Raw genomic sequence first — 13,384 nt, forward strand, 5'->3', positions numbered from 1 at the left:
CAGTAAACATATTTTGATACAGAACTCTTTCTTACAGAAATCTAGTTAGGTTAAGAACACTGGCAACATGAATTCTGAAGTGTATTGACATGTATTTTATACTTAATTATACAAATTTTCAAATTAAATCTAGGATAAATTAGTACAAATGCCAGTTTTATTAACCTAATAAGATTTCTGTAAGAAAGACTTATGTATTAAAATACTACAGAATGTACAGAAAAAACTGCACTGTGGATCCAATTCTTACTCTTGTCTTATGTCTAATATATACTCACCTTGTCCTTGATGTCTCTAAATGTAACATTAGGGCTGCTGATATTCAGACTAAATCCATAAAATGCTCCTAAGACACGAGGATGAGAAGACATGCTTTTAGAACTGTAAACCGACAAGCTACAAACAGGAAAAAGATCATAAAGCTCATAAATGGGGTGTGCTCACCTGAGTCACTGCAGAAACTGCTACAGTTACAGGAGTACTGCGGTTTATCTGAGACACAGACAGGATATCAGACAGAATTACACATAGTGGACAGCACAGCACAGTGATTGTGAGAGGTGGCATCTGGCTAGAATTGTCCATGTAAACATTCAATTGACTTTGATTCAAATTTGAAATTACTGTACATCAACATTTAAAGTAGGAGCCACCTCACATTATACATTATACACATAGACCACTCAAACAACACTGATGCAAAAAACTGCACACAGATTAAGCTGACCAAACTGACCAAATATTGTAAATACTCACTGTCACAATACAGCGTCTGGTCCTCGGTCATGTCATTAGGGTTGAAACTTCTGTTGTCATATGAGCTGGTTGAGAAACACAATGCACCAGTAAAATGACCTGGAAGCTTCTACTGAGTCGTACACAATATTAAAGTTATATTTTCACAATAAGGGATGCCTACACTATTGGCTTATCATACAATATACAGATGTAGCCTCAAAAATAAATCCCTGACCTTAATATTGTCCATTGTATGTCCTTAGAGTTCATTAACATTAATAAGCCATTATGTTGACTTTATTATGTTTTATTTATTTAGGTTATTTCAACATTTTTATATTTCAAATCCAGTTCTAAATTTGTAATCATTTAGAACTGCTTTTTAAAACAGCTCTGGAAAAAAATATATATCATCCAAAAATATATATACATATATCATCCTATTTTTAAACTGTGGAATAAAAGAAGCAAATCGGAGGGAATAAAAAAAAAATCATACCATGAATCACAGGTTTCAGAAGCAGGCACAGAGTCGTTGCAGAGCACAAAACCATCTCCAGGGGGCAACATACTCCCATCCAGACACAGGTTTCTTCCTACAGAGACAAATGAGTACTGAGTACTGCAGCAGTGCATAATCAATAGCCCATTTGACCTTAATGTTATTGTGGCTCATTGGTAGATGATTGATCACCTCTCAGCCAGAGCTTCTTCATAAACTATATAAACTGCATAAATAATTCATTAGACTCAGGACCATCTTCAGTCTCACCCACCCGCTCTCTTCACCGCTCCCAGTAATTTAACGTGTAGAGAGGAGTTTCCGCTTTTCTGCTGGAGGATCTGCTTGATGGTGCACGTGTCTGTGGACTGGTTTAACTGAACCAGCACAGTGCAGTTGGTCTTCCTGTGATGGGTGGAGCAACAGAGAGTTAGATAATGAATTGGCTTGTTGCAGAATGTTTATTCTGGTATAAACAGTATGTGTGTATGTAGTATCTGCCTATTGGTGTTTCCTTACCATCATAATACTATATCTATATCTGCTACCTGATTAACACAACCTATGGTGGCCTATATGGTACACTGTGTAATGCATTAGTTCTAAAACTGGTGTCTCTCTGTTTTTTCCCAAATAATCCCCCAATAGACAATATATAAATGATCTATGAATTTTCTAATATATAATATATATATATATATATATATATATATATATATATATATATATATATGTGAGCAATATTGATATAGAAATATATAATTGTCAGTCAATAGTACATCTATGACTAATTGTGGACCAGTCTGGCAAGAGGAACCATCACACTTGTATCTTATTGGCGTGTAACAATTAGAAGCATAAGCTATTTGTAGAATTTATTAAAGGTTCTATTCAGTGATGCACACTACATCATTCCAATATCTTTTTAGGAACTGACAAAAATAAAAAATGCTTCAAAATTTATGTGGTGAAGTATATAGATTGATGTCTGTTGGGATGTTAAAAATGCTCAGTGTTCAATAAATATTTCTAAATTGTAGTTTTTTGATTGCTTTTTAATTTTGAAAAGTTTGATACTTTGATCTTTTGAGATATGCTGAATCTCAAAATTCAATTTATTTGTTGTCATTATTGACATTAATGACATTGTATGAAAATGTCATTGTAACAAAAATGGCTATTTATTTCATACTACAGTAAAAAATGTGACAAAATAAATTAAAAGTTTGCAAAAAAAGTTCTGCATTCTGTATATTGCCTTCAGACAAATGATTCTGAATGGTTCTGTTTCAGTTTCTGAAATTTTGGTACATTCCTAATAACTATAAAAGCTTTGTTATATTAACTGTTAAAACATATTTAATTTGATTAATTTGTTACAGTGTGCTCAGCGTCAACAGTTAACAACACCTTAATTTCTCAAACATTAACAGAACTTCTTTAACTGTCACTCTCACTATATCATGATGTCACCAGTGCTGGAAAGGTGAAGGCTAGCAGGTAAAGCCACTGTTAATGCAGCATCATTAGAAAACCAAACATACTTGGACGTGAACGCTAGCCTCAGTTCTCCTACTTCTGCTAATAGACACAGGAGCTAGCTTCCATCACACTCATTGAGTTAATGGCATCCGACTTAAAGACTTAACTTACAATGACTTACTAATGATTGGAATAACGCTGAGACAGCTCCACTACTCTGGAGGCCAGTTTTCTGCTGCTGACAGGCGGTATGCCACCAGGATGAAGGATGGTGTACAAAATACACTATTAGAGCTTGAATGGCGGCATTTACCAAGTGGGCCCACGCACTATGGGGCCAATGTAATATTTATGTTTTAAAAATAGGTGAAATGGGTAAAATAAGATGATATAATAACAGCTCTATTAATAGAGACTGAAAATAGTTATTTACAGGTTTTTGACAGAAGCAAATGTCTATCTACTGAGTTTGTAAAGATGTCCAATCTCCTTTATCCCATTCTGAAAATCGCATTCGATTAAGCTCTAGCAGGAAATTAATTTTAAAAATAAGTTACAAGCTTATTTTAAACATAAAAACACATATGCTGTCCGTCTCATTATTCCACAAAACACTATGACTGCCTGATGTTATATGCTGGCTATTTAAATTAGGCTGAAGGTCAGATCATCAGAACAGATTCATCATATTCTGTTTTATTTTTACTGATTATTTAAGTTTAGGTGTTTTAGGTATGTCAATGCTGTTTAATATGCATACATATGTTTTGTGTTATATTTGCACACTAAAAGCATAAAAAATGCAATTTTTTTTATCTATGAATGTTTTTTATCAGTTATGTACTGTACTGTATCGTTTTCACAAAGCTTCACCATAGAAACACAAAATGTCTCCATAATAATTATAATAAAACATAATAATAATAAAACATAGTGATAATGATAATCAATTTCCAATCTGCCAAAGTAGTCCGCTTCTATCGTGTAGTCTTTGTTGTATCAAAAAGCATCATTTTAAAACTGGACAAATCCTAGTCAGATGCAATGTGTGTTTTTGTTCATGATATGCTTTATGTGGATACCTGAAATCTGTAATGTCTTTACAGCTCACTTTGATGACCTGTGAAATAGAAAACCCATCTCAAATAACACTGGATTTCAGTCATACTTTACACTTTAAGCTCAGAACACATTCCATGTGAATAAAAGTTACCTGCAGTTCAACTGTGGAGCTATTTTGGCATAACGCAGAAGCGCTTAGGTTTAAATTCATGCCGACCTCGGTTGACGAGCTTAGCACAACAACATCAAATTCACATGCAGGCCTGAAAAGGTCTGAAAACTGAAAGAGAGCGAGATGGAAAAAAAAAGTTAGAAAGGGGAAAAAAGTCCATCAGTAGATAAACAAGCTAGTGACTGAAGAAATAATAAAGTGTACATACCCAGTCCTGGACGTCTGTGGTGCTTTTACTGGTTCCTGCTGCTGTCACCTCAACACTGACAAACATCCAATAGTAAAATGCTACAGAGAGAGTGAGAGAAATGGGATTTATAAGCAACCATAAAATTGAATTTAGACTGCAAAAAGATTATATTACTAATATTATAATATTAAACATATATTTTTTGCATTTCATCTTGCCAAAATTGTTCCCCAATGTCTAAAATTTAATAGCTATTTTTTTTGTTACAGAATTGGGAAATGTTGCAAAGTGCTGCCACTATTGTATATGGAAAGTGGAGGACACTAACACTAACATTTAAAATTATGTTTTATAATCTGTTCTGTTATTTGCTAGTTTGGTTGTGGTAATTATTTTTGGTTGTTGAGTTGAGTACCTTAATAAAAGTAAATTAATAAAAAAAATGTTGGATCTCCCTATACTAAGAAATAACCTTAAAATAATGACAAATAAATAAAAATAATCTCAAATAACAATGCTGTATTCTTCAGGACACTTTGATACTTTGAGATATACTCATAGTCCCAAATGAGACCCAAATAAATTACATTTTCTCTCAAATAAAACATTTTTTAAGATATGATCTTGTCCCAATATATATATATATATATATATTGTATCTCAAAGTAATGAGACAGTATCTCAATATTATAAAGTAGTATCTGTAAACAATTAATAGTATCTCAAAGTACTGAGATATCTATCTTAAAATAATTAATTTCCACTTTACTTTTTGAAACAATGAGATTCTTTGAGATACATTGTAAGGTACTTTGTACTGTACATTAGGATAAGGACTTGTCTTAAATTAATGAGTAATGAGTAAGATTATGACTTGTATGTATTAAAACTGATACTGTATCTCAAAACAAGGAAATAATGGATTTTTTTGGCCTATATAGTTTCATAAGCCTGCAAGTCTGCTGCATGCAAATCATTTCTGTTCTGATTGGCTTCATCACACTGTACATTATTAAAAAAAAAGATCTCCCGACTGTAACTGCATTGTGAATGGACAGGGCTAAGCTGATGCATGTTGAATAAATATGTGGGCATATGTAAATGCACTGGTTTCTGTGAACCCAAAAGAGGCTGCATTTTTAGCTTAGTTTCCATAGACTGACTGGATAGGGGAATGAACAGTGCTTTCCTGAATATTTTAAATGTGCATCAAACTATTCTATTTAGGATCTGAGATAAACATTTTCGTTTTCCGTGACTGTATGTAGAATTTGTACACTGTGTACAAAATGTTGTTTACCATCTTTTCTATAGCAATGTTAGTCAAAACCAGAGGTGGAAAGTAATGAATTATATTTACTCAAGTTACTGTAATTGAGTAGATTTTATGAGTAATTTGTCATTTTTAAAGTAGTTTTTAAAATAGATAATTTTACTTTTTCTCAAGTACATTTTGACACAAGTAATCTACTCTGCTAAATTGGAAAACTCTCAATTACTGAGTAAAAAATAAAATGCTGGGGAAAAAAACAACTGTCTGAATTAAAAATATATATTTCTTGATGTGGATGCTCTGGCGCACGGATGCTCGTGCGTGGAATAACGAGGCAATAACTTTCTCATGCAATGCAAAATGTGCCCCGCCGGAAAGCTTGTGGTGGTAAATATTTATATCATTAAACAATCTGCTTGAATGTTAAAAAAAAAACATGTAAATAGCAGTTAAAGCAGAGCAATGGCAAGTTAAAATGTAACAATGACCTGTAAAACTATAAAAATACGGTTTATAGTCGCCTATATGACCATAACTTTTTAACAGTAAAGAAAAAAATGGATCATAGAAACCTATGCCACTTGTTCTTAAAAATGTTTTATGCGGTGGTCTGAACAAATACTGCAATAAGGGTCCACATTATTATGTGAAATAATAGTTCATTAAAAACTATTTAATTTATTTGTTGCACTTTTTTTTACATCAAATAATTAAAAGTAACTATGTAACTTTTACTGAAATTACATTTTAAATTGAGTACTTTTTACTTTTACGCGAGTAGATTTTTAAATGGGTACTTTTACTTTTATTTGAGTAGAATTTTAGCAAAGTAAAGGTACTTTTTACTTAATTACAATTTTTCAGTACTTTTTCCACCTCTGGTCAAAACTAGTCCACATACTGGTGAGGCAGTCAGGAGTCCAACAGCAGAAGTAATGCATATCTTGCATATGTCATGGGTAATGAGGGAACATGATCTAATATATTGCAGTGTTTTGATGTATTACAGGGCATTGACTGCATAACAATTAACAGTTGTGTACCTGTGGATGAAGTGTTGAATGTAGCTGGGGTGGAAAGTCTGCTAGTAGGTGTAGATGTAGTAGTAGTGGCAGAAGCAGTGGCTGTTGGTGAACTTGGAGATGTGGTAGCAAGTGTGGCAGCAGTTGTAGGTTGACTTGTATTTGTGTTGGTAGCTGTATTAGTACTGCCTACGTTTGTGGTGTTTGGTGCGACTGACATGGTGGGTGCAACAGTTTTGGTTTCAGTAGTGAAGGTGATAGGACTGGATGTAGCAGTACTAGGGTCAGCAGATGTAGGTGGACTTGTAGCTGGGCTCGTAGCTGTAGTAGAACTTGTCGTTGCAGAGGTAGTACTAGAAGTACCAGTGGTATCTGGACCTGTGTTTGTGATGGAAGCTGTAATGGAAGTGGTGGGGTCAGTAGTAGGGTTTGTGGTATTAATTATGGTTGGAGAAATCTGTCCTGAGGTAACAAGGGTGGCTGAGGTATCATCATTTGTGGTAAGAGCTATGGTAGAAGGTGTAGATGTGGTATTACTGAGAGCATCAGTTGTAGGGGCACCTGTTCTCACTGTAGATGTAGGTAGACTTGTAGATATCTCTGTAAATGTAGTAGGACCTGTAGCTGTATTGGCTGCCGGAGGAGAATTTGTGGTAGTAGGAGGTGTAAATCTATTGGTAGCAGTGGTGGGTGCACTTGTAGTTATGACTGCAGTTATAGTAGAAGGACTTGTGGTTGTAGAAGTTGTTGCATCAGTAATGTCTCCAGCAGTAGTGGTTGTGGTTGATGTAGATACACCATGACTAGAAGCACCAGTAGCTGTATTGGTATTGCTTATTGTAATGGTTCCTGTTCCTGAATTGATGGGAGCATCAATATTATTAATAGATGCAACAAGTGTAGATGGATTTATATATGTGGTGCTAGCTGTAGTAGTAAAACTTCCAGTAGTTGCTATGGTAGATGTACTAGTAGAATTATCAGATGTATATGGATGTCTGTTCATGTTGGAATCTATAATTGTAGAACCTGCTGTGGTGGTGCTTTCTGTGGTTGAACCATTAGAATCTGAGTTGGTGATTATGGCAGCAGTGGTGGTTGCAATGGTTGACATAGCAGAATGTGTGGTGGAAGTTATGGAAGGTGTAGAGATTGTTGGTGCACTTGTAGTTGTGACTGTGGATTCAGAATTTGAATGTGTAGTTGTTGTGTCAGTAGTGGCTGCTTCAGTAGTCTCAGTGGTAGCAACAGTGGCAGCAGGTGTAGATTTAGTATTACTAGAAGCATCAGCTGTATATGGACTTGTAGCTGTAACTGTAGCTAGAGTAGTGGACATTGTTGTATCAGTAGTTGATGCAGCAGTAGCATTAGTGGCTGCAACTGTGACATTACTAGGAGCAGTAGTTGAATGCGGACTTGCAAATGTGTCAATTACTGTAGTGGTTGTAGCAGTTGCTACAGATGATGTAGTGGTTAATGCAGCAGGTTCTGTGGTAGCAACTACAACAGCACTTGTAGTAGTGACTGTGGCTACAGTAGTAGGACTTGTAGATGCAGAAGTTGTATCAGTAGTAGATGCAGCAGAAGTATTTGTGGTAGTGTCTTTGGTAGTAGGTGTAGATGCAGGATTACTACGTGCAGATGGTGTGGGAGGACTTGTAACTGTGGCTGTTGTAGAACTTGTAGTTGTAGTTACTGCATCAGAATCTGGGGTAGCAACTATGTCAGAAGGTGTAGAATTAGAAATACCAGGAGCAGCAGTTGTTGGGGCATTTGTATTAGTGACTGTGGTTAGAGTAGTAGGACTTGTAGTTGCAGAAGTATTTGTGGTATTAGATGTAGATGCAGGATAACTAGGTGCAGATGTTGTAGGAGGACTTGTAAGTGTGGCTGTAGTAGAACTTGTAGTTGTGGTGGTTACTACAGCTGAAGTAGTGGTTAAGGCAGCAGGTTCTGTGGTAGCAACGATGGCAGTAGGTGTGGATGGAGTATTACTAGGAGCAGCAGGTGTGGGTGCACTTGTAGTGACTGTAGCTATATAATTAGAACTTGTAGCTGCAGAAGTTGTATCAGTAGTGAATGCAGCAGAAGTATTTGTGGTAGTATCTTCGGTTGTAGGTGTAGTTGCAGGATTACTAGGTGCAGATGTTGTAGGAGGACTTGTAAGTGTGGCTGTGGCTACAGTAGTAGGACGTGTAGTTGCAGAAGTATTTGTGGTAATAGGTGTAGATCCAGGATTACTCAGTGCAGATGTTGTAGGAGGACTTGTGTTTGTGATGGTTTCTACAGCTTCAGAAGCAGTTACTGCATCAGAATCTGTGGAAGCCGCTACATCAGTAGGTGTAGATGTAGTATTACTAGTAACAGCAGTTGTGGGTGCACTTGTAGTGACTGTAGCTATAGTAGTTGGAATTGTTGTTGCAGAAGTATTTGTGGTAGTTGGTATTGGTGCAGGATTACTAGGAGCAATTGATGTAGGATGACTTGTAAGTGTGGCTGCAGTAGAACTTGTACTTGTGGTGGCTGCTACATCTGCAGTGGTGGCTAATACATTAGACTCTGTGGTATCAGGAGGACTTGTAGTTGTGATGGTTGCTACAGCTTCAGAAGTAGTTACTGCATCAAAATCTGGGGTAGCAACTATGTCAGAAGGTGTAGATGTAGAATTACTAGGAGTAGCAGTCGTGGGTGCACTTGTAGTAGTGACTGTAGCTGTATTACTAGAAGCAGTAGTTGTAGGCAGACTAGCAAATGTGGCGATAACTGTAGTAGAACTTGTAGTTGTGGTGTTTGCTACAGCTTCAGAGGCAGTTACTGCATCAGAATCTGGGGTAGCAACTATGTCAGAAGGTGTAGAATTAGAAATACTAGGAGCAGCGGTTGTGGGTGCACTTGTAGTAGTGACTGTAGCTATAGAAGTAGGACTTGTAGTTTCAGAAGTATTTGTGGTAGTAGATGTAGATGCAGGATTACTAGGTGCAGATGTTGTAGAAGGACTTGTAGTTGTGATGGTTGCTACAGCTTCAGAAGTAGTTACTGCATCAGAATCTGGGGTAGCAACTATGGCAGCTGGTGTAGATGCAGTATTACTAGGAGCAGATGTTGTGGGTGCACTTGTAGTAGTGACTGTAGCTATAGTAGAAGGACTTGTAGTTGCAGAAGTATTTGTAGCTGTAACTGTAGAAATTATTGTATCAGTAGTTGATGCAGCATTGATACTAGTGTCTGCAGTTGTAGATGTAGATGTAGCTGTATTACTAGGAGCAGTAGTTGTAGACAGACTAGCAAATGTGGTGATAACTGTAGTAGAACTTGTAGTTGTGGAGGTGGCTACAGCTCCAGCAGAATTTGTGGTAGTATCTATGTCAGTTGGTGCTGATGTACTATTACTTGTAGCAGTAGGACTTGTAGTTGTTGTAGTTGTGTCAGTGGTGGTTGCATCATTTGTGGTATTTGTAGTATTTGTGGTAGTACCTTTGGTAGTAAGTGAAGGTGCAGGTAGACTTGGTGGAGCCGTTGTAGGAGGACTTGTAGCTGTAGTGGCTGCAGAAGAAGCATTTGTGGACCTAACTATGGCAACTATGCCACTGCTACTAGAAGTAGCAGTTGGAAGTAGACTTGAGCTTGTGGCTGTCGCTGTGGTAGTAGAACTTGTGGAAGCACTAGTAATGGTAGCAACAGTTGCAGGTGGAGCTGTATTGGCGGCGTTAGCTCTAGTGGATATGGTGGTAGCTGTGGTAGTAGGAGTAGACGTGGTAGTGCCAAGAGTTGAAGTTGTAGATGATATTGTAGCTGGAGTAGTAGTAGTGGTGGAACTAGAAGCAGCAGCAGTTGTGGTAGTGGGGCTAGTCATTCCAGAGGTAGTTGTTACAGTTACAACAGTAGTAGTAGGTGAAGTAATGGTTGTAGTAGGAGAAGCACTTGTAGATGTAGAAATAGTGGCAGTGATGCCATTTGCTATACAATTGAATGCAAACAATACAGGTTAGTAGATACTCATATCCATTTCCTTTCACTTCCAAGCTTTCTACAAAATTTCACATTAGAAATGTATTATGAATCTTGGGATAAAATTATTTGCATGCACACCCACACATCCACCCACACACACACACACACACACACACAAACACAGTTTCAAGCTTGCTGGTAGCATAGTACAATAGTCCCTATTGCTCACTGACCTTGCTGCTGAGGGGCGTTCGTTATAGACGATATCAAGGCCAGTGTGGAGAGAAATGGAGCTGAGAGAGGAGGGACAGAGGTTATGAGAACAAAATGAAATAGAGGAACTCAAAGACAGAGCAATACATGTGGCTCTCTCTGTGGGTATGTTCTTGTTAAAGCAACACTATGCAGAAGTTTTACCTTAAAATATCAGTTTGAAATTTTTGTTCGTTTTTTTTCCCCCCATTTTCTCCCCAATTTAAACAGCCAATTGCTCAACCCACTGATTAGGATTCCCCCTATCACTAGTGATGCCCCAACACCAGGAGGGTGAAGACTAGCACATGCCTCCTTCGACACATGTAAAGTCAGACACCGCCTCTTTTTCAAACTGCTGCTGATGTAGGATTGCCGAGTACTATCACAGTGCGTTCGGAGGAAAGCACAGCGACTCGGTTCCGATACATCAGCTCACAGATGCCTTGTGCTGATTGACATCACCCTTTGGAGTGATGAGGGGAGGAAGCAGCATCTACCCATCCAGAGAGAGCAAGACCAATTGTGCTCTCTCAGGGCTTCGGTAGCCGATGGCAAGCTACATAAACAGGATTCGAACCAGATTTAAAGTTTTATGAAGTTTCCAAATCATGTGACTTAAAATAGAGAGAACAGCATTTTTATCAATTCTGGGACTGGTAAGCTGTTTTTTTCCAGTATGTATAACACTGGAGATCTGGTAAGGTGTTCACCAGTTAAAAAGTATACTGTTATAGGGCAGTCCAAAATAGCAATGTTGGGGTTCTAAACGGCCCAGACTATAGAGAATTAGAATCCCAGGTCATGTTTCTAAAGCACAATTATCTATGCTCTCCCCTGTGGGTATAGTCAATCTCATTGGGATGCTGGTTGACGTATCCAAGTTTATTATCTGGTGCTTTCCTCCAAGTGCAATGGCTGCCTGGTTATGCTGCATTGGTCAAAGTTGGAAAAGAGAAAGTGGATGGCCATTCTTTTTCTTTCCCTTCTAGTGTCAGGGATATTGGAAGTGATGGGTCGAAGGTGGTGCTTGTGATTGGGTGGGCAGGCCAATTAGCTTAGCTCAGGTGATAAACAGGGGGTCAAATCCCAATAGCCAATCCAAAACAGCGGAAAGAGTCCGAAAGAGCAAAACAAAAAGGCAAAACCAGCAAGACAAAGATAAATTGGTACATTAAGGTAGCAAACATGTTGCAATTAAGGGTTGGCAATACTTTGCAATGCATGTTAAAGATATGGTACATATACAGGAAAAATAATGAGATTAGAATTTATTTTCCCTGTATATGTACCATGTATTTTACATGCATTGCAAAGTACTGTTTTTGTTCACTTTTAATTCACTTTCAGTGACAGTTCTATCAGCTTCTCTCAGCTTGTCTGGTAATGCAAGTGAAAACCATGTCCTTTAGTGGTGCCTACCTCATTATCACATAATGCTGCTTTAACACAGAGTTAAATTCTACAGTATAGTGAGTTTTCAGTCAATGAGCTTACCTAGAGATGAGGCGAAATCTCGGGCATTCGTACTGGCTGTCACTGTAAGAGAATGACAGATTCAACCATTACCTTTAGCAAGATTTAAAGATAATTAAGTATAAGAAACAAAAAAATGTAAAAGTTCTCAGTAAAAAAAACACAGCAAAGCTAAAATTTTTTGATTTAACACTTGGTTACTAAAATAAGATCACATTGCACTCACCAGTTGGTCTTTCTACCTCACGTTTAATCCGCGAATGGCGTAAAAGACTGAGCATGCCTACAGGAAAGTCATGCACAAAGATAAAGAACCAAGAGTAGACAGTTTCACTAAAGTACTGTGATTTAGGGGTAGTACCATCATTCATTTTTTTTTATTCCAATTCTTATACCTTTACAGCTGACATTTTTTTTTATCAGCCAATATTTACCTGTAGCTAACACTTTTCAGAATATACCAGTACACAAAACCCAAACATATTGGCTTGTAAGTATTTTATTATTATATTATTTTAAGTATTTTATTAGTATGTATTGTACAAGTTATTCATATTTCAGCATCATAAAAAATACACTGATGAGCCAAAACTTTTTTCAGACTTTATCACACCTCCAATTGGTGTCTTGAGAAAAACACATTTAATAGTTTAGAATTTCTAGTTTCTGATGCTGTCAGTTGACTGTGGTAAAAACACCATTGCTGAAAGCTTCTTTGATGGATTCGATAAATGTTCTTTACTTAATAGAAGCTTTTAGATAAGGGGTGTTTAACTCATTGTAGGTAGCACATTACATGCAGTTGAATGTGAATAGGGTCAGGGTGAGTTTTTTTTTATTTTTTTATTAATGAGATTAAAAGTTTTTTGGGTGTCCCAACCCTCCCTGAAATGAAGATTCTGACTAGTTCTACCTTGTAAAAAGTTTGTCACTTTGTTGACAACCCTGTTTAAGACCCACAGTTCTATACAGTAGAAAGACCAATAGAAACACCAGTGATTTGTGTTTAGATCTGAAGCAAAAGTGAAGCTTAATTTTCTACTCTCTCTCAGATGGTTGCTTTATGTCCTAGTTAATTATTGGAGAAGGCTTTGGGATGGGATCTTGCATGGTTGTTGATGGTTGTTTGGAATCCCACTAATGAGTTTTGAACTAGAGAATGTACATAGACATTTTAGCATGTGAACAAGAAATACTTTACATCTGATCACTCAAAAATATCTCCTGAAAAATGAATAACTTGTACATAACGGTCAATTTTACA

General features: G+C 37.0%; 1 protein-coding gene across 1 annotated transcript in view; it reads right to left on the minus strand.

Annotated features, from left to right (window-relative positions):
* Positions 1 to 13,384, minus strand: part of LOC111195199 (mucin-5AC) — a 47,374-nt gene that overhangs the window by 5,346 nt on the left and 28,644 nt on the right. Inside the window, exons 4-15 of the mRNA XM_049476151.1 lie at positions 12,347 to 12,403; positions 12,142 to 12,183; positions 10,626 to 10,685; positions 9,916 to 10,398; positions 4,165 to 4,244; positions 3,936 to 4,064; positions 3,805 to 3,842; positions 1,515 to 1,645; positions 1,238 to 1,334; positions 757 to 821; positions 445 to 492; positions 279 to 346 (exon numbers count right to left, since the gene is read on the minus strand). Coding sequence (XP_049332108.1) covers positions 279 to 346; positions 445 to 492; positions 757 to 821; positions 1,238 to 1,334; positions 1,515 to 1,645; positions 3,805 to 3,842; positions 3,936 to 4,064; positions 4,165 to 4,244; positions 9,916 to 10,398; positions 10,626 to 10,685; positions 12,142 to 12,183; positions 12,347 to 12,403 — 1,298 coding nt within the window. The remainder of the gene's footprint in view (positions 1 to 278; positions 347 to 444; positions 493 to 756; positions 822 to 1,237; positions 1,335 to 1,514; positions 1,646 to 3,804; positions 3,843 to 3,935; positions 4,065 to 4,164; positions 4,245 to 9,915; positions 10,399 to 10,625; positions 10,686 to 12,141; positions 12,184 to 12,346; positions 12,404 to 13,384) is intronic.

This window comes from Astyanax mexicanus, chromosome 1, assembly GCF_023375975.1.
Source record: "Astyanax mexicanus isolate ESR-SI-001 chromosome 1, AstMex3_surface, whole genome shotgun sequence".
NCBI lineage: Eukaryota > Metazoa > Chordata > Actinopteri > Characiformes > Acestrorhamphidae > Astyanax > Astyanax mexicanus.